At 39.4% G+C, this 21,080-nt stretch overlaps 1 protein-coding gene across 1 annotated transcript; it reads left to right on the top strand.

The window, feature by feature from the left end:
* The first annotated feature begins 11,121 nt into the window (after positions 1-11,121).
* Positions 11,122-19,362, top strand: LOC103739984 (prolactin-7C1-like). Its single transcript, XM_008840508.2, has 6 exons — positions 11,122-11,181; positions 13,812-13,990; positions 14,811-14,849; positions 16,285-16,392; positions 18,374-18,553; positions 19,141-19,362. The coding sequence occupies exons 1-6, from the start codon at positions 11,151-11,153 to the stop codon at positions 19,360-19,362; spliced, it is 759 nt and encodes a 252-aa protein (XP_008838730.1). The 5' UTR covers positions 11,122-11,150.
* Positions 19,363-21,080: the final 1,718 nt, after the last annotated feature.

Genomic DNA, 21,080 nt, shown 5'->3' on the forward strand with positions numbered 1-21,080 from the left:
CCCTGAATCTTGGATATGTTGATGTAGATTTCTTTGTTTTTTAAGTGCATAGCAATAGACACTTATTCTGAGCAGTTTAACCTCCATGCATCTTCGACAGTCTCTACAGAACAATGGAAAGAATTGGTCTCTGCATACTCTGCAGATAATAATAGTGTATCAGCTCAAAACCATCTTCTTAGGAGGCAATTTGTAGGGACATCACACCCATTGAACAAAAACCTGCAGAGACCTTCCTATCAGACACTATTACATCCCAGTTCACAAATATTCTGCCTTACTTACAGTACCAAGCAGGGTTTTTTTTCCCATAGAGGTGAGCTTAAAGCCAACGGGGAAGTAGCTTGCTGTACACATCTGACTTGTATTGGTTAGACCAGTGGTTATTCCTTGTGTGACTTGGTATGGCATTGTCTTTTAATTGAGCCCGTCTCACACTCATGCTTAACTCCATTAACCAGTTCACTGACACTTCACATGATGAGACCAGTCAGTGGGACTGGAAACTGTACTCAGTCTGAGCCTGATTACTTCACATCATGAAGAATGACCATATGCAATAAGCTCTTGCCTTCTGTTCTGACATACATCAACATCAGTGACAAACCTCTATGCTATGGGGGCTGCAGGGTCCTTTTCGGCCAGTATCTCCAAGGAAGCTGACCATGTTGTTTTCAGCAGTTTTCAGTTACCTTGTGGATTGATGCTGCCTATTCCTACTGCATGCTTCTGTTTTTCCAAAGGTCAAAATGTCAACTTTCTTTTGGATGGTTTTCCAAGTATATGAGGCAGTAGATGTTACCATTGTAGACGAAACCCTCACAGATGACCAGCACAACACATGCTAGTCCATGGCTATTGGCTCATAAACTGTACATGTTAATATTGGAATTCAGCCTCTCAAAAAATCTATTAAAACTTGGGAGGATATAATAAAGTGCAGAAAGATCCCAGTGCTAATCGCCCCAGTTTTCTAAGAACCGTTATGGAAAACAAGTTAGAAAGGAAGCACTACCTGATTTCACTCTCTATAATGGACTATTGTGGTTATTATCCATTAGGAACTTGACATCATGGGGCATCAGCTGTCCTACTGCTGTCCAAAGGAGGCCTGTGCATATCTTAAGCCACACAGCTTGGTAACGTGGTGCACGTGGCACTAGTTTTGTCAGCGTGGAAATGCAAGGTGGTTCCCCGTATCCTGCTCCAGGGTGGTCTAGTGTCCACTGCCTCTTTATCAGGTGCATCTGTCTGCCGTTATCACCCAGTGATAGGTGGATGGTGTTCCCTCCCAAAGGCTCTCATTAAACCTCATAAGGTCACCTTAAGTTTCCTAGCCTGAGGAAATGCTCTGCAGCTATGGTTACATCATGAATCCCAGCAGGACATCACCTTGAGCAGAGTTTCCTGCAGTGGGAAACATACACTTGGTGTCTGCCTTGGGGACGATTGCTCACCCCTACCTAACCAGGCTCAGTAATTTTCTCCTGCACCTCTCTGTCTCCATATGAATACACTGCTGATCTCTGCCACACTGTTTGAGGAAAATTCCATGGATTCATTTTCCCTTAGCTAGAACATTTAACTAGGCAGAAGATTCAGCATGGTATCAGTGGATAAAAACGTCTATTTAGCAGGGGATCTTTAGTTACCCTGTGCGGAGCTCCTTGTGGGCAGCACTGGCTCGCCCTTAGAGAGCAGTCTGGAGTGATTTCACTCCCTAAATGCTCTTCTTCTGCAAAGCCTGCGTCTCTGTCTCTTCAGAGAGCTGTCCTGCAGACAGGACAGTCTTCTACAAGCCCAGAGCCATCTCTCTGACTCTACCAAATTTTCCTAGTGATGGCACCTTGTATTATCCCCAATCTTGTCACATTCTTGTTGGTGTGACTCTGCTCGTTTTCCTTTGCTCATTCCAACGTGTTTGCTTAGTCACTTTACAAGTCTGGTTTATTTATAAGTCATTGTTACTCAGATCCACCGGAGCTGTTCCTGTTCCTATGCTCTGACAGAACGGATGTTCACACCATAACAACGGGTCACCTGTGCCTTCTTTTGATTTTATTTGTGTAATAGAAGTTTATAAGCTTTAATGATTTTTTTCAAGGAACCGGCTCTTGGTTTTACTGTATTTATTTCCCGTTTCCTGTGGTTGCTTCATTGATTCCAACCACTGAGCTTTTTGTTTTCTGATTTTCCCTTTAATTTTTCCTGTTCCTATAGATAGAAATACCAGTGATTGATTTCTGAACTTTTCTTCTTTTCCATTTATTGCCATAAATTGGACCTTCAGTACCACTTTAATTGAATTCCACTAGTTTTGATATGATGTTTTTATTTTTAACTCAGGTTTTGCTGTTTTTATGTGTTGAATTTTTTTTCTAACTAAGTATCTTTGTGAAGTGTGTTGTTTAACTGCACAGATTTAGAGTTATTTTTGACTTTGGATTGTGGACTATGGTCATCATTTCATGAGTACACAGTGTTGATTTAAGGACAGAATCTTACAAGTATTGAACACAGTGCTTATTGCAGATGTTTACCTTGGTGATTTTTGCCGCAGGTTTTGGGGTAGAACAGATTTTGCTATAGAATTATACATTTCCCTAAGGCCATGCTCTTTTCAGATCTTTGACTTCACTGCATTCCTATTATACCCTAGTTTAATTTTTTTTCACATAGAGGAGTTTGCATCCACAAACTACAATTAGATATGTTTACTAGTCCTTTTCAATACTTTTTCATGATTGCCTCGTGCATTGTGTGTGCCTTTTAATTTTTATCTATGCATTGAACCTTACATTGGGCTGGGGATATTGATAGTCTGGAATGACGCATCTTAGCATCTACAAACCCTAATTCATCTCCAAGCACCACACTAATAAACTTTGGTGGCTCAGACCAGTAGACCCAATTCATGAGTTGTAAAGGTGGGAATTTCAAGAGTTCGAGATCACTCTTGATTCCTTAGCAAGTTCAAAGCCAACATGAGCTTAAAAACCTGTTTCAAAAACTCTGTCTTCCTGCTGGACTTATGCTTTTTAAATTGACATACATTTCATTTATCTCTAATCATTGCATGTTGGTGTGGTATGTGTGGGAAGGTTGGTATGTTTATGACTTTATGTGTGTGCATCCAGTGAAGGATTGCAACAACATGCTCGTGCATTCATCTGGAGGCTGGAGTAATTATGTCCACCTCAGTCACTTTTCCACTTATATTTTAGAAACAGAATCTCTCATTGTGCATGAAGCTCATCAGTTTTCTTAGTTTATCTGGCTATGAAGACCCATGAAGCCTTTTATTTTCTTTGCCTTTTGTCTGACATTTTGCTTAGAGGCCTGGGTATAAGTTAAATTATTTTGCTTGTGCAGAAAGCATTTTACCCAAATAACTGTCTTTCCAGCTCTCTAACAATTTCCTTTAATGCATAGTTCATGAAATAGTATTTATGCTCCCTTACATATAGATAGAAAGTTTACAACAGTTTATTTAGTACGGCCTTTCTTCCTATGTTACGTTTGTATGTGTTCTGTCCTAGTTTGTTTCTTCATTGCTGTGACAAAATACTCTTACCAGTACCAACTTGGGGAGGAAATGGTTTATCAGCTTACATCTCCCAAGTCGTAGTTCATCAGGGAGCCCAAGGTAGGAACTCAGGGCAGGAACCTGGAAGCAGGAGCTGAAGCCCAGGAGTGGCACCACCCACAGTGGTGCCCCATGGACAGGGCCACAGGCCAGTTCAATGGAGGAAATTCCCCAATTGAGGCTCCCTCAACCCAGGTGTGTCAAGTTGACAGTAAAGCATCCAGCACATGTTCTGAAAATCATCTGGCTGTGAATGCACGAGTTTCTTTCTGGATCTTCGGTGCTTTGCCGTGGGATACACGCCTATTTTGCACTAGTGCTGTGACTCTGTTTGTTACCATGACTCATTTTAAATTCCAAATGTGTGTGTCGACACCTGTAACTTTGCTCTTTTCGGTCAGAATTCCTTTGGTACTCAGGGTTTTGTGCTTCTGTGTGGATTTCAGGTTCGTTTTTCTTGTTCTGAAAACAATGTCAATTGTATATTACAAGTACTGCCTTGAATCTTTGGATATTTCTGGTACTATAAACATTTAAAAAATATAAATTCTGCCATTACATGTGCTGGAAAGAGTTTCCTTCATCTAGCACCTTTTTCAACTTCTTAAATTTGTTTTTGAGATCCTCCCTGCAGCCCCAGCTGGCCTGGAACTCACTATGCAGATCAGGCTGGTCTCAGTCTCATAGAGATCCACCTGCCTCTGGCTCCTGAGTGCTGAGATTAAAGGTGGGCACTGCTGTGCTCAGCTTTTCTTAATTATTTTTGCGTACTCATTGCTGGGGTTTATTTCACACCTCATTTAGACTTACTCCTAGTTATTTTATTTTTCTTTGACGATACTGTGAACTGATTTTTCTAACGCTTTCTAGAAGAGTTAAATATTCGTATATAGCAAAGCTGCTAGCTTTTCTATGCTGACCTTGGATCTTCAGTTTCTGAAAGTGTTTATCAGCTGTGAGTGATTGTTTTGCGGTGTTCAGGATCTTTTCAATATAGGCTCATGTGGTTCTATAATTTGACTTCTGCTCCTTTTATATCTTTCTCTTCCTTATTGATCCTAGAAGAATGCAAGTGCTAAACATAATAGAAGTGGAGAGCGTGGACACTTTTCTTGCTCCCAATTTTGGTGTAATGTTTCCATTTTCTCTGTACATCCGCAATGCTCCCTGTGTGTAGCCAGTACAGTTTCTACTGTTCTTATGTAGACTATCTAGTCCCAGATTTTCAGGATGTTGTCCATAAAAGGCTGTGAACGTTATAGATGATGTGTCTGTATCTTTTGAGACACTAATGTGATTTGTTTCCCCAAGTCTATTCATTTACTGTAATACATTTCAATTTGGGTCACCAGTGTGTTATTTAGAATCTGAATCTCTGTTCTGTCCTCAGATAAATTGTTCTCCTTTTGCTGATTTGTTGTGTCCGGGTCTCTTTTTATTATCCATAGTACTTTAAATAATAAGTTTGTTAATGTTGCCTCTTGGAACTGTAGCGTGCTGACCCACATGACGGGTGTATGGAAAGCCATATAGAAGCCTGCTTTCATACACCCCACTCAAAAAACTAACTGTAGTGATCATAGAGTACATGTGATATGAACTGAGGTTGGGAAATGCTGGGGATTAAAGCTTTAAGATGGAATGGGTCCAGGGTCAGAGAGAGTAGAAGGTAGTGGGTGGGTTAATCAAAACCAAGCATGAGATTGCCTTATGAAATCCCACTCTCATTAGTAAGCTAAGTAAAAAACATATAACTTAAAAACGTTCGAAGGGAAGTACGCTGCATGGGTAGGAAATATCACTCCCAGAACACATGGGTCATTTAATAAAAATCCCAGTGAAAGGTATCAGATACCTACCTAGGAATTATTGTGCAAAGCATCTCCAGATATCTCTAAAAAAAGCACTTATTGCCCTTTCTCCTGGTTCTCCCATAACCATGTGGAGAGACCCTGTGGCTGACCATCCCACTCAGTTTTACTAGAGGGCATAGAGAAATCAATCTCACAGTGACCAGGAAACTTCCTCGCTGATGTCAAGCTTTCATAGTACAGAAGGTTCTATGTAGGCTGCTTCAGGGAAGAAAAATCAGTGATCTTATAATAATCCATAGTTAGACATATGAGCTATAATACTGACCTACTAGGAAAGATGTGTCTACAGGTGTACCCCGTTAGGGTTAATGTATCACCATATGACTAGATTTGAGGCCTGATCATTAAGAGGGAAACTTCTTGTGTAGGACTGTAATCCTGGGCAAAAGTTCATGGTCAGGGAGGTCATAGGCTTACAATTGATCTTGCTGATACTATTTTATGTTGCTAAATGTTCATGTTGTCAAATTTTCTTCTTAGTATTAGTATTTATGGCCATAAAGCTGGGCTGCTGTCAACCTTGGTCACAGAGGCTTCTTTGGATTGGGCAGCGGTCAGTACTGAGACGTATAACTAGTAAGTGCTGAGAGTAAGAGGCGAGGTAGGCAGCCTTAAATGGGACATTGTTACCCCTTCCCCACCACCATCACGTCTCAGGAAACATCCTAGAGAAGGTCCAGAAAGGATGTAAGAGTCTGATGATGGGGAGCAGTACTGTGAAATGCAAGTTTCTTGATCTGTCATGGATAGCATACTGGTAAGATCACACAAGCTTTGTTTACCTGCACAGGTCCTATACAAGTTCAATCTTGCCACCTAGATAGGGAAGGCACTCTCCAGGGTCGTTCCATACAGAGGGGCTATTGGCAGTTAATAGCTGCTGGGAAAAAGAGAGTCATTCTTAAAAATTGTGTTCACTGGAATATTTCCCATATTTAGTAGATGGCCCCACACTAAGACTTATATCGGTATCAGTAATTGGACTAAATGGGTTATCAGAGAATGAAAGAAGAGAGAAAAATTGGGACAGGCCATGTTGGGGTGGTTCTGGGTGGAGTTGAAGGGGGAAACAGGGTGATGGATATGATCATGTCTCATACACACGTATGAAATTATCAAGAATGAAGTAAAATTAATATTTAAATATCTCAAAATAAAGAAAGTGATTTGGAATTTTTTATGACTAGGCAGTAAAATTCAGGGCACTAAAAAGATACGTAATATACATATATTATAAAATTATTCTATAAGAATTTTGGGTTATCTTTCTTTCCTATTCATTTCTAACATTATTCTTTCAAAAATTTAAAACTGTACTGCAAAGTCAATGCAACCATGCTAATGTGGCAAAACTCCTCTCATGCCAGGCATTCTCACATGTTGACTAAGCTGCGATCGCTTTGGTTCTTTTCTTACCACCATCTATGAACCTCAAACCTCTAGTGGGAATGTAACAAGACTGAGCCTCAGAGTACCTTAGTACCTCATGCCCTTGGGCATCTTCCTGCAGATTCTCATCTGCTACTTTTAGCGAACCTCAAACATCTAGTGGGAATGTAACAAGACTGAGCCTCAGAGTACCTTAGCGTACCTCATGCCCTTGGGCATCTTCCTGCAGATTCTCATCTGCTACTTTTAGCAGATGGTGGTCTGTATCAGTGAGGCAGTAGACATTGGCATGACATGGTGAAAATTTTCAGAGAATGGATGTCATCATGAGAAGCCCATACCTCCTGCTTCCAAACAAGCATGAACTGATATTGTGTTAAATACCTAGAGGGAAAAGAAGAGCAAACAAGAAGGAGAATTGTTTTTTATAAAAGAACGGATCTGTATCTTATTTTAAATATTTCCTCTGAAGACCAATGTTGAGTAGAGTGGGATGCATGGCCATCTCTATCATATCGAGTTGTCTGGAATACACTGTAATCGTCCATAAGAAATTTGGCCTCTGTGGCCATTTCAAAGGACCATGGAATTGGCAATTTGGGTGCAACTCACACTTCTCAGCTAAGGAAAACCTAACGGAGAGGCGGCCCATTCTCACGTTTCCCCCAGCTGCTTCTTCAAAGCCCTTACTGTCTCTATTACTACACTAAAGCCGCTGCCTCATCATAGGTCACGCCCACTGTGTTAAGGGTTTACTGACAGATGAAAAGCATCCACCCCTGAACAGTCTCCTCTCCTCCACATAAATAAGTGCAACTTGCATTTCATACCCTGATAAGACTCTCGATTTAACGTACCTTGAGCTCCAGCAACAAAACCAAAACTTATATATATTTTTTTCACCAGGAAAAAGAAGTATCCTATGATGCCCGGGACAGAATAATTACCCAACATACAAAAGGCTACATCACTGTCCTGTTCATAGCTCAATATCCAAAGCCATTCACTGCCACTCAGTGATACAAATGTATTCTGGGGTTATCATTAATTGATTTTCATTGTTTTGGCATTTGCCAAAGGACTAGCTTTCTAAAAATAAGCAGAAAACCAGTACTTGCATCTCTTCCTAAAATCAATGAATACTTCCTCTGACTTTATAACCTCCCAGAGGTGAAGATGCATAGTCCCTCACCTGCTATTAACATTTTCCAAGAAACTCTGTTTGAGGTCACCATAATTATTTGAGCTTTTTCCTTTGAGTGACCGTCTTTGCTGCTCTTTCTTTTACCCACCAAGCTTGATGGCTTTAGAATTTCATGAACCCCTTTTCATGACAGTCTCTTTCACTGAGATCCAACAAAGTGTCTCCTACAGTCAATGACATCCTATTCTGGATCCTTAGCTCGATAGGAGATACTTTAAACAGAAACACTGAAGTCTCACCCTTTACCAACCAGTCTGTTACCTTTTCCACGTGAGAAACTGGTAGATTTGTCAGGCATCCTGGAACTGGGAGATCAAGAATAGTTACACATGTGTGTTGAACAGCCCTTCACTCTCTAATTATCAAAGGAATGACCCTGGCACCTGCGTCATCTACCAAGCCTACAATTGGGAAAGAGCTTATATCCCACAAAATCTGCATGTGTAACTGAGTGTGGACATGCTCTGTGTGGCTAGCCACATTGCACCTGGGCACGTATCACTGAAGTTCTCTCATAGCCCCATCCCTAAGTGACTCACTGAGAGGTAAAGGAGAGTTAATCATGATTTGTAGTGGAAAGCGACCCAGTTCATCGTGGTAGGGAAGGTATGGTAACTGGCTACAGTGGTTCTACAATTGAGAAGCAGAGGGAGATGAACGTTGGTGCTTTACTTCCTTCTTACTCAGTTTGAGACACAGCCCATGTAAAGGGGCTGTCCACATTTCTGGTGGGTCTTTACCCCTAATATGGCCCAATATAGAATTTCCCTCACTGTCCTGCCTATAGGTTTTTCACTGAGGTGATATCAGTTCATGTAAATCTAGCAATATATTAACCACCTAACTTCTTTCAACATGACACAAGTATTACCTTTTTAAGCCTTAACTTTGTACATCATTTCCCCACAAGCTAATAAACATGTTAAGACAAAATCCAATGAGTATATCCGTGAATCTTCACAGTCTCGATACTATTTATGAGTCCACTGCTTCCTCAGAGACTCAAGACAACCTCTTAAGTGCGAGATCTTTTAGAATAAACACAAAGATATGCAATTGTAATATACCATGTAATAAAAGAATAATGCCATTCCCAAAGGGAGGAATGGGACCAGATCAAGAATTATCCTCACTTCTTCATACAATGATCTTTCAAGATCTGACATGGACTCCAAACATGCCACACATTGTCATGCCTCAGGAGCTCAATGGAACCTTGTGGCAAGTTTCAAGAAGCCCCTTGCTCTTGTATCTCCCACTGCTACAAAATCATTGCTATAGGTGCAACGTGGCCCAGTTCTCTGCCCAGCTAGAGATACATCCATATCCACTTTGATCACAGTTTTCTAGCTGATTATAGATCCATAAAGTTGACAGAATGTTAACCATAACAACTGTGTGGTATGTAGAGCTAATATCCTATTACCTGGAATAAAACTTGCATAGAACGTTGCTCTAATGAGCAAACTATTGAAAGAGGCATTCGGACCTTTCTGTTGTTTACCACAGGGCTACTGGTCTTTGTTGTTGCTAACAATTAGAGTTCAACCTCGCTTGTAGTTGTCTGCAGAAGGGAATGTTGGCCCTTTGAACATTCTGCGGACTATCTGTGAAGGATTACATTACATTCAGATCATGTCTAGTATCATGCAGATCTGTAAAACCTTTCAGAAGAAGAGTAAAACCTGAAATTAAGAATTTGAAATCAGGTACCAGGCATAGGTTCTAAGTAAAACCACCAGGTTACTGAGTCATCCCAATAACAGATTAGTTGGCTTCCTACAAATCGTATACCAGGGAGTCCCCAGAGGCCAAATGTGAAGAACTGACTGCATTCAGTGTGGGGGATACAAGAATGTTCTGGATGTAAGAGACCATCGCATGAGATGCCGTGCGTTCTGGTTGCATGGTACAGAGAAGCACTACTCGGACTGAGGTGGAGGAGCCCACGGTAATGCTGTCTTTCCACGGGGCCAGATGACACAATGCTGAGCACTGCTATGAAGTCTCGCTAAGGGTTGTGCTCTGCCAAACTTAACACAGCTACCAAGCCAAGTCAGCTGTACTGACATATCCAATAGCAATGCAACTCTTATGACTGAAATGAAACATGTTCTGTTAGATTGAAGCTGAGTTCTGTGAACAGAATCTTTGTTTTTAACTGTAAACCTGACTGAAAATCTGTGACACAAGATGTCTATGCTCCAACAAGAAGGTTTCTCATGCTGTGTGGCCTACCAAAAAGGTTAATGGACACGTGCATTTACACCCTATGTTACTGTTCTTATCTGCCTGTTAGGCCAGGACCAATACTTTTGCTGTGTTCCATGGATATTGGTGAAGAATCACGAGGATTAGTCTGCTTAGTGTTGGAGACTGTTACCATGGCCTTGTGTTCCAGTGATCTGAGATATAATAAATGCATTGCATTATCCAAGATTCAGTGAACATTTTAGAAGAGGTTATTGAATTATACAAAAACATGGAGGAGGGGTCTGGAGAGACGGTTCAGCAGTTTAAGAGCACTGGCTGCTCTTGTAGAGGACAAGGGTTTGGTTCCCAGCACCCACATGGTGGCTAATAACTGTCCATAACCACAGTTCCAGGGGATCTGACCCCCTGTTCTGACCTCCCTAAGCATTACATGTTATGGATACATTTACTTACATGTACCCAATACACTCATACACATAAAATAAAATAAAAATAATAAATGAAATATAAAACAAGAACTTGGAAGAAAGAATGAGGGCCTGGGACCTAGCTTATTTACCTAGATCATGAAATTGCCACCGTCATCACGGAGCAGAAATGGCTCTGGTGACTTGCAACATAAGTTGAACCCTAGTCATAGCCCAGAAATAAGTTAAACAATAAAGACAGAATTAGGGTAGTGAACCATGGTAACTATGCCATTAACGCCCCTGAGGGGGAAGAGTCATGGAACTTCTACGTGGATTCCAGACATTACTTCCTCCTACACCCAGCAGTATGTGGCCTTGGGGTGGCTGTGCTGGAGTACATAGGTGGGGATGCAGGGCTGCCGCAAAGCGCCTTTGCTCGTTCAACAGGCAGACTGCGGCGGGACTGCTCAGAGATGCCGCGGTCTTTGACTAACTCATCCTCCGGTAAGTGGCTTTTCACCACCCATCGTCCTCCTAATGAATGTTTTATATCACAAAGCTGGTTTGAACACTTTGCTATTTAGTGTTATGGTTGTTTTATCTGGAATGATGCTTAACCAGGAGAAGTAAAGCCAGATGTAGCTGAGAAATACTTTCTAATCATTGCTCTAGAGGGCAAATGCACGGAACACCATTGGATCAGTGTCTTCCAAGGGGAGTCTTCATGGCCCTGACACGTTGCAACCATTTGCATTATCTTTTAATGCCTTTTTTTGTTTTTTTTTGTGCATTTCATAAAATAGATTTTGATCATATTTAGATCCCCTCACCTATCTATACCCCACATAGCCCCCCCATATTTCTTGCATTCTGTCATATATGTTAAGGCCTATCTGGGTAAGCTTTGGTACCTCAGTGCAAGTTCATTCACCAGAATCTAGTCAGCCTGTCTAGAGTCTCTTCCTTAAAGAATATCAGCTCTCTTTCACCAGCAGAAACAGTTCCTCTGCTAAGGTTGGGGCCTGCTGCCCATTTCCCCAGTTCTATGCTGGGTCTGTCTGACTGAGTCAGCATGGGCATGGTTCATGTCGTCAGCTGTGCTGCAAGCTCATTTGTGCAAGTTCCCAGAGGCCTGAAAGCTTGTTTCCTCACGTTCATGCACAAACCCTGGCTCTTGCGATCTTTCCATCCCACCTCTGTCTTAACTGACCTAAAATAGGCAACATGAGTACTAATGAGCACTATTTGTACTCTAGTACGAGTGCTAGAAACTGCAATGTGTCTAACAAGCCTGAATGGCCAGAAGAGCTCCTGGCCAAGGAATGATCCATCTTAAAATGTCAAAATTTCAAAAATAACATGCATGAAACCCCAAGGGCCTATGGGTTCAATAAGTAGTAAGTGCAGAATGATAAAAATAACATGTTCTTTCCTGTGTCTCCTTCGCGAGTTTCTTGGCTTGAATGAACTTCATCATATTTTCAAGCATAGGGACATTGTACACAAGGCTGATCACATATATAAAGCTTTGACAATTTCACTAATGCAAAATATGTTTCCAAAGAAGGAAGTTATGCTAATATTTGTCTTCTGTTGAAAATAATGTTTCCAAGTTAAACGAATTGGTAACTATCATAAATTGGATTTTATGAAGTGAAGGGGCAAAATCATTAGCTCCTTGCATCCCTCTTAGACTAAGAAAATCCTTCAGATGATAGTCGGAAGGAATATGCACTCACTTATTGTGCATTTAAATATCTTCTGTGCATAAAATTAATTTGAGAAAGCATCATGAGTTTTTGAAAATTTGTGTTCAACTACAGGAATTACCTGAATATAGTTGTTTTTATTTTATTTTGTATATAAACAGTTGATGGTTATCTTGTATGCTACAGAATGATTGGTATGCTACTTCATTTTGAGTAATTGATTTAAGGTAGTTTTCATGAATGAATCTTATCAATTCCCTAATTTTATCTTGCATTTATTCCAATTGAATTCATCAAAGGTTGTATTGAACAGAAATTTTTTCAACTAGCTTCTCTAAATGTAAATAAAATTTTCATCTGGGTGCATCCATGTAAGCTCATCCTATTGAGAGTATAAATTATTTAGAAGTTATAATCCTGTTTTTGTCTATCTTTGAAAAGTAAAAATACAGTGAAACAACACTAGTCATGATCAAGATTTTCATTTTATAGTGGTAGCAATATAGATCAAGAAAAGGAGATAAAAATCAAGATAACTAGGGCTTCTGTGATTATAGAATCTGAGTCAAAGTTTTTCTTTACAAGTAATACGTCTGTGACATTGTGCCCCAGCATGGATGGATAAAGTCCAAGTCACCCAAATACACATGGAAGTCCCATGATGTGCAATATGTGACAATGAGCGGGAAAAGCCCTTAGGGCTGGCATTCTGTGTCTTGAACAAAGTATGAATAGGACTTGGGGTTAATCTCTTAACCCTGGAAATCTGTTGCGTTAATATAGTTTGATAGTGTTACATTGGCCCAGTCTACCTACGAGATTATTGTGAAACTCAAACTCACTGATAAAACAATCTGAAGATTTAGTGAAATGGAAATGCAATCGCTATTGTGAGTCCTTAAATCTAATTTATAGAATCTTCATTTTTAAAAGAACAATCTCTTCATCCTCAGTATTGAGTAAAAGGCATTCATGTATTTATTCCTATTGAGAATTAAGTCACAACAAATAGGTATCATGTTGTCCAGGTTAAGATGCAAATACAGACACTGAGCTGAAAACAGTTTTAGGGATTCTGTCTACTGAAAATCAGCACAAATTCCCAAGACATTATCTATAGAGAACGACTTCAAAGCATTCCCTTGCAATTAACATAAGCTCTACATGTATATGAAAATTTCAGAATCATAACTGATACCAATCCAAAAATTTCAAGTTCTGAAAATATTTATCTGGGTAAATGAAATTATTTAATTATATTCCCACAGTGGAATATATATTCACTGTCACTGATGTAAAGTAGCAAGTCGTACAGTGTTAAGCCCTGCGGGGGGGGGAGATAAAATTACTCTTTACACTCAAGATAGAATTAGCGCTTATAACCTCAGTTGAACAGATCTCAAGGTAGCTCCTGTTTCTCTGTAGCAAGGGTACTCCTGCTGCTGCTGGTGTCAGACCTGCTCCTGTGGGAAGAAGTGGTCTCTGTGCCTATGCATGCCAAGGACACTGACCACGAGGAGGTCACCCTCCAGGAACTGTTTGATCATGCCATCACACTGTCTCAGAACATTAGTGATCTTGCTACAGACATGCGCATGGAATTTGTAAGTACTTCACCTACCTCTGGCTTCTTCCTCAATGAAACCTGCAGCCCAGGATAGCATTGCACTGTGGTCTGACAGAAAGCATCGTGAAACATATTTCCAATACATCTTTCAAAGAGAAAAGAGAGTATGTGGTACAGAAAAGTAGAACAAGAAGAACAGGCGTTCTCATAAAATATCAGAGATTTCTACCATTTCAGTGATTTTAAACATTTGCCTTTGTTAAACTATTCTTTAAAAGAGATTCTTAAATTTACATTTGCAACATAAAAACCAATCCCCAAACAGTACCACAGCAATCATAACTGGAGGAGAGCTCTGATTTCCTCACTTTGCAGGAGGCCGGTCCTCACTGACATCACCTCAGCACACTGTGAATGTCCACTAAGTACATTTCAGTGAGTTGCATGGAATCAGGGCGATAATCTAAAGGGTAATGATATCAAGGGGGAAATAAGAGCAAAAGATGTTGGCTTCTCAGAAACATCTAATTTCTAACAATCTTTTTCTTAATTTAATAACCACATGATTAGAAGAAGCATTTCATTACAGCTTTAACATATTCAGTTTTTTTTTTTAATTTCCCCTGCTTGTGTTCATTAAGTGGGAGGGCAGTTTCAGAAAGAAAACGGTTCGTTCTCTCTTCTTGATGACTATATGTTATTTGTTCAATGTCACTCAAGGTGAAGGAGCAGAAACCAAACAAGGCTTCAGGACAACAATGGGCACCTACTGAATATGTCTTAATATGCAATAAATACGGATTCATGGTGCCTTCTTACTCACACGGTTTTCATTCCTTCCTATCCTTCTGTTTCAGTTCACCAACGACTTCTCTTCAAAATTGTTCAATAAATTTGTAAGTACCTCACTTATTTCTGTGTTCTTCCCGGGCAAAGCCTTCATTTAATGACAGTACTGGAACTTCCACAGGGAAGCATCAAAAACTGAATTTCAGGCAAAACACCTCCACAGGTAAAAGGCAATGTCAGTCACTGAGAACACAGGTTGAAAATGCAACAACTTCAGCAGATCACTGACTCAGAAACTGTGAAGTGGTTACCCAAGTTTTTCTCTAAAGTTGTTTAACCTTTTAAAAAATTATACTTGAAACATAAAGCTGTAAGGATTGTGCTGTGTGTGGGAAGAACTCTGATTTCCCGATCAAGATTTAGGGAGCTAGGCCCCAGTGGCAGTCTTCACTTAGAGTACTACAGAAATCCAATAAAGTCGAATTGCCCTGGAGAAAGTTGTGTGGAACAGAGATGACATTAACTGAAATCAAGTCAAGAGGAGGAAATAAACAAAAATCAGCATATTTTTCCAGAATCCAAAATGTTAGAATTATGGTTTAAAGATTTGAAATTCTAGAGGCTATGAAGCAGGAGGACTGGGTTAGAAGTAAAGATAGGTTCTTTCCTCTTAATGAATGTATGTTACCTATTCAAGATCAGCTCAGTCACCGTCAAGGGAAAAACACACAAGGCCTCTCTCTCTTCAACCATGGGCATCAAGAAAACCTGTGACTGCACTGGCGATAAATATGAATCCGTGTGGTGATTTGCTCATGAGTTTTTATTCCCCATTCCAGACCAGCATCTTTCAATTCTTACCATTAATAGTAATCCATTAAACTTTCACAAGATAGTTGATTATTACTTTTAAATAACAAATATGTTAATAATACATTTAAATAAATTTAGTCATTAATGATTTTATATTTGTTAAATGCAAGCATTAATTGAATAGTTTTATATTTTGCATTTCTTCATTGCTTAGTATTTCCTGAAAGGGGTGATTTTTATGCTTATTTTTGTCATAATACAATTGCATTCAAAATTTATGATTAACTTTGAGTGGTACAAGTAGCTAACCTTATAATGCCTACTTAAAGAATATTGGTTTGGACCGTGTGTGTGTGTGTGTGTGTGTGTGTGTGTGTGTGTGTGTGTGTATGGGTTCAAAGTGTAGAGAAATATAATCTTCAAAGTACTTTGTGGTTTTTGGTGCAGTAACTTTAGGAAGAGTGAGAGAATACAAGAGGATAGAACCTGGGGAAAGGGTGACAGGTTAGGGTTAGATGAAGAACCAGAAGTTACTGATGTACTGTAAAAAATATTAGGTAAAAGGGTCACTTTCTTAATTTCTTTTTTTCTTAATTTCTCAATTTTAGATTTTATGCAGTGTCCAATGGAGAATTACACGTCTTTCAAATGCATTAATGTCCTAGTCATGAATTCAGTTTTTCAGTTGCCAAACTCCAACCAACTGAACCACTGTGTTAACCTTTACAGATGTTACGGTCCACCAGGGATATGCAGTTCATGGCCAACACTCTCAACACCTGCCACACTCTTTCCATCAACACGCCAGAGACCATCCAGGAAGCCAAAGAAATCTCAGTAAGTCCTCATCCCAGCTTTTCCCATTCTGAAGCAGAACACTTTCTTTGTGCTCTGTGTTATTGTTGGTGCTGTAACAGGCATGGTACTCACACCTGCAGGAAAATGGAGCTGGAGTGAGAAATTAAAGAAAAATCAAGTTATGTAGTAGATAAATGGTAAGCAAAAGCGAATGTTATATTGTAGTAGATCCATAAACTGTTCACTTAGAGGATGTTATTTCAATAGTATCTAGTCATTAAGAACTTATTTATTATTGTATATAAAACTTGAATTGAATAGGGCAAACCTATTTAAAAATAGATGGACATATATGCAAAATAACTTCAAATATAATTGCATTAAGTCTGTATTACTAACGAATGGTTCCCGATTGCCTGCAATTCACATTACTGCCACGATAATAAGTCTTTGTGATTTTCAAGAGTTTCCTGGTTTTCCCTCTAGCACTTAACTTAAATTAAGATCTTAATTCTTCTATGACTTGTATGAGCTCCTCTGTGTTTTAATTGAAAGTATCAGAACAAGCAGATCTTATGAATACTACGGAGTGTGCCTCATAATGAAATCCTTCCCTCAGGTGTGATGGGAAGGTTTACATATCATGGTGACTCTATAATTGTTATGATTTTTTTTTCCCTTCTGACTCCCTGCTACAACTTCTCCTCAAATGAATTCATTTGACTTTCATATGAAAATAACAAGGGAAGTAGAGGAAGAGGGAAAATAAGGGAAAATATCTGTGGAGACTTATCCTGTGTTGTTTACATTTTACAAAGTCGTGTATTCACATCAGTTTGAGCAACACAAATACCAGCTGAGATAAGGATACATATAGTGTGAAAAGTTTTATGGGATTTGTACCAGCAGAATGTCCTGTCATAGCAGGCGTCTGAACCTCATCCATCTCAAGCCATCATTTCTTTTTAATATTTTATTTATTACTTTTATTTTATATGTTGAGTATATTGCCTGCATGTGTATAAGTGCACCCGTCTCGTGCAATGTCCACGGCTGTCAGGGGAGGGCGTCGGGTCCCCTGAACTGGAGTTATGGACAGTTGTTAGCCATTTTGTGGGTGTTGGGATTTGACCCCGGGTCCTCTGCAAGAGCAGTCAGTGCTCTGAACCGCTGAGCATCTCTCCAAGCCCTCAAGCCATCATTTTTATCGCATGGTACATTACTCCCACCAACCTGTAGTAACATCACAATCTGACCTTCTTTCATTCATACTGTTTTCATATATCCATTGGATTCCCATCCGCTCTTCATCTTCATCATCACTAGAGTATCAAAAAGACACCAACACAGCTATCATTTTAAATCAGAGATGAATATCCTATAGCACCCTAGCACAGCACATACTGGAGAGTCAAAATTGCATCAGGATTCCCATTCCTGCTGTTATCAAAGGAAATGCCATGCCGCTGTTATTCCATTGCATATGCCAGTGAATGGGTCCCTCAGTTTGAGGAAAGATAAGAGAGTGCCATAGACTGAGGAAGCCATATTTATTCAGGTCAGGTTGTCTTCATGTTAGGTCTCTATGGAAATCCCAGAATAACATAAAAATCACAATGACCGTAATTTGTGAACAATGTAGTTATTATGATGAATCTGAGTTAAATTACTCATCACTAGCACTGATGACATCTATTTTCATTGAGTTAGGTCCTGTACACACCTACTGTTTCCTAGAAAAGCCTTGGGTTCACATGGACAAAGAAAATCAAATACACAGACCTTACAGGCAGATGAAAAGTGATGAAATTGATGGTTCTTATTTACGCAAGTTGTTTCTTTTTGCCAAATTGTGTGTGGATGACTTAAGTTTTATAACTTTACATCTTTTTCCACAAAAAGCGTACTTTCTGATAAAAGCAAACGTAATTTAGCTCATTTTTCTGATTAAAAACCATGTGTAACGAATCCTTCTTTACTTGACTTACCTTATTTTCATTTGCTCGATTACATTTTATAGCTTGATGACTTTCTGAAAATGACACTCAGTATAGTCCAAGCCTGGAATGTCCCTCTGCACCACCTAGTGACTGAGCTCAGTGGTATGCCTGGGGCCCCGTCTGTGATCCTATCTAGAGCCAAAGACATCGAGGCGGAAAACAAAGAGCTTCTAATGCGGGTCAAGAAAATCCTCAGCAAGGTGAGCAGTTTTCCTTCCTTTCACTTTTCTCGTCATGAAAGTGGTGACTTCTGCAATGAATGATACATTTGAAACATTTCATTTGGAAGAACAAAATCCAGGCACCCAATCTGGTATCAGTCTCCTCATTAAGAAATAAGCATAAAAAATGTACCTCTTCCTCACTGTAATTTAAAAAGTATATTTCCTGGGCAGTGTTATATGTCCCCCCAAAACTTATTAGGCCTTCCTATCCCAATCTCCCAGTCTCTGAATCCTAATTGAAAGAACGGTCATCAGCTCTTCTTCTATCCCTTGACCAAACACCAGTCTGTCCTCAGAAACAACATCCTGGTCCTCTATCCATTCAGTTGTGAAGGGCAGGCTTCATCTGGTGTCAATTTAATGTCAGAAAACGTATCTGCAGGCCTTGCTTCTAGTTTTCAGATCATTAAACGATTTATAATATTCTGTGCTAGACACCTGGACATCCAAGACTGTGCCTGAAATTTTACATTCCTAACATTTACTTAAACATAACCATCAGGGATAAGGAGACTCAAATACAAGCATTCACAATAGTAACTGATTATCATTTTCATCCCTAGGTTCATCCTGGAATTGAAGAAAATGTGAGCTACCCTCTCTGGTCGGACCTTGCACACTTGCAAGCAGCTGATGAAGAAGTTCGCATGTACACTCTTTATAAAATGTCTTACTGCCTGCGTGTTGACATGCATACAGTTGACCTTTATCTCAAGCTCCTGAGGTGTCTGCATGTTAATGGAGACGTCTGCTACTCCACAGGGTTTGGAGATGATGCTAAATGATCCATCTTTTCAAAGCTTCACTGAATCTTATTCTCTTTGAATGTTTGCTTGAGGAAAGTGGGTCTTTGATAAGAAATAAAAGATCAAAAGAAAACAGAAAACTTGTCAGTCTCTTTGGTTCATTTAATCCTGATGTATGAACTAGCACTGGTGTCTTTCTAACATCAACAAGGTATGTTTGACTGGAAAGAGTCACAGTTCTTAATGCACATGAGAATCAAAGTACGTTAATGTGGATCAAGTTATTAGAATCAAGTATTGAAATCACAGTTAGGAGAACAGGTATTGTACTAAAGATTTGGAAATTTTGGAGTATCTTAGAAAAGCCAGCCATTTTTTAAAAACTAACTTTGATAGTGAAATGACAGACAAATATTTATCATTTTAAATGATGATAAAATATATTTATCATCATAGGTGTATCAGACTATGTATTTATCACAACTATGACTAACTACTAAGAAAGTTTTGCAGAGAATCTGCTAGGATACAAACAAATGACTGTAGATTTCTCTAATAACTACCTTCAACAATGCTCTTCTCATTTCTTGTTTCCTTAGCATCCTCTGAGAGATGTTCAATATGTTCTTTACATGCTGTGTCTAGTAAGTCTTCTTAGGTCTAGTTTCAACTTCCTCTCATATTGAAATTATTTAATACATTGTACTCATCCTCTTGTGGCTTAAGTCACAGCAGGAAAGAGAGATGGTCAGTTTCAACAGGCATCTCTAGTTGCTGGCTCTTGATAACAATTCCTTTGACTTAGGATGAGATAGAGGATTAGAAAAAGGGGGAAATTCTATCACCAACTTACGTGGTACAATCAAAGACTTACTGCTGATAAAGGTTCCAATTTGACTTCTTTCTCAGTGGCAAATGCTGCTGTCATGGGGCACCCTCGTGTTTTCCTAAGACACCTACATTAGGGAATACCTTTTAGGGACATTCCATTCCTTCACTAGGTTCGTCTATCTTCTCTTCTTGTTAAATATTTCAAGACCAGATCCTGAAGTCAATTCATTAGTGCTCATTCACACCAGGAATGATGCTATTTTTCTATTCTTTTGAAGCTGGTAATTTTGTCTAGGAACAATGACATTAGAGTTAGTTACACAGGCATTCTTAGGAGCACACCAATCCTAGTAGGCCCCCAATAAAAAGTTAAAACAGGTAGCATTTGATTTATTCCATTTTGAGAGTTGTGCTTTGCTTGGGAGAGCAACAGCTTCTCTGCTCCCTAAAGAAAGCCATGACGTGGACTCTTCTCGCTATCTGATCACCTTAAAAGAAGGTGAATTACCAGGATCTGTTTCAACAAGTGTCATGAATTTGTAAAATTTTCTAGAAAATGAAAAACGGTCCAACCACATCTTGATAGGCATGGTATCAAAAAATAGGGTCGTGGGCCATCGACCAATGGAAGGTGATAGTAAATAAATAAAAATTAGTAACATGGTATTAAGAATAACTATTCACAAAAATGAAGACTGACTTAATTTTTAGACATTCATAATACATTTTATTTCACATTCCAAAGTCTATTCTCATTTCAAACCCTTTTCTGTTCTCTCTTGATTTCTTGGATATTTCATCTGAGTTAGAAGTATCCTGTCCTCATCTATCGACAGTTCTAGAGAAAAAGAAAACCAGACTATTCTGCACGTCATGTTTCAATAATAATTTTTAACTCATTATAACATTTCATGATGCATCTAGGG

This window comes from Nannospalax galili, unplaced genomic scaffold (assembly GCF_000622305.1).
Source record: "Nannospalax galili isolate Female #2095 unplaced genomic scaffold, S.galili_v1.0 scaffold2161, whole genome shotgun sequence".
Taxonomy (NCBI): domain Eukaryota; kingdom Metazoa; phylum Chordata; class Mammalia; order Rodentia; family Spalacidae; genus Nannospalax; species Nannospalax galili.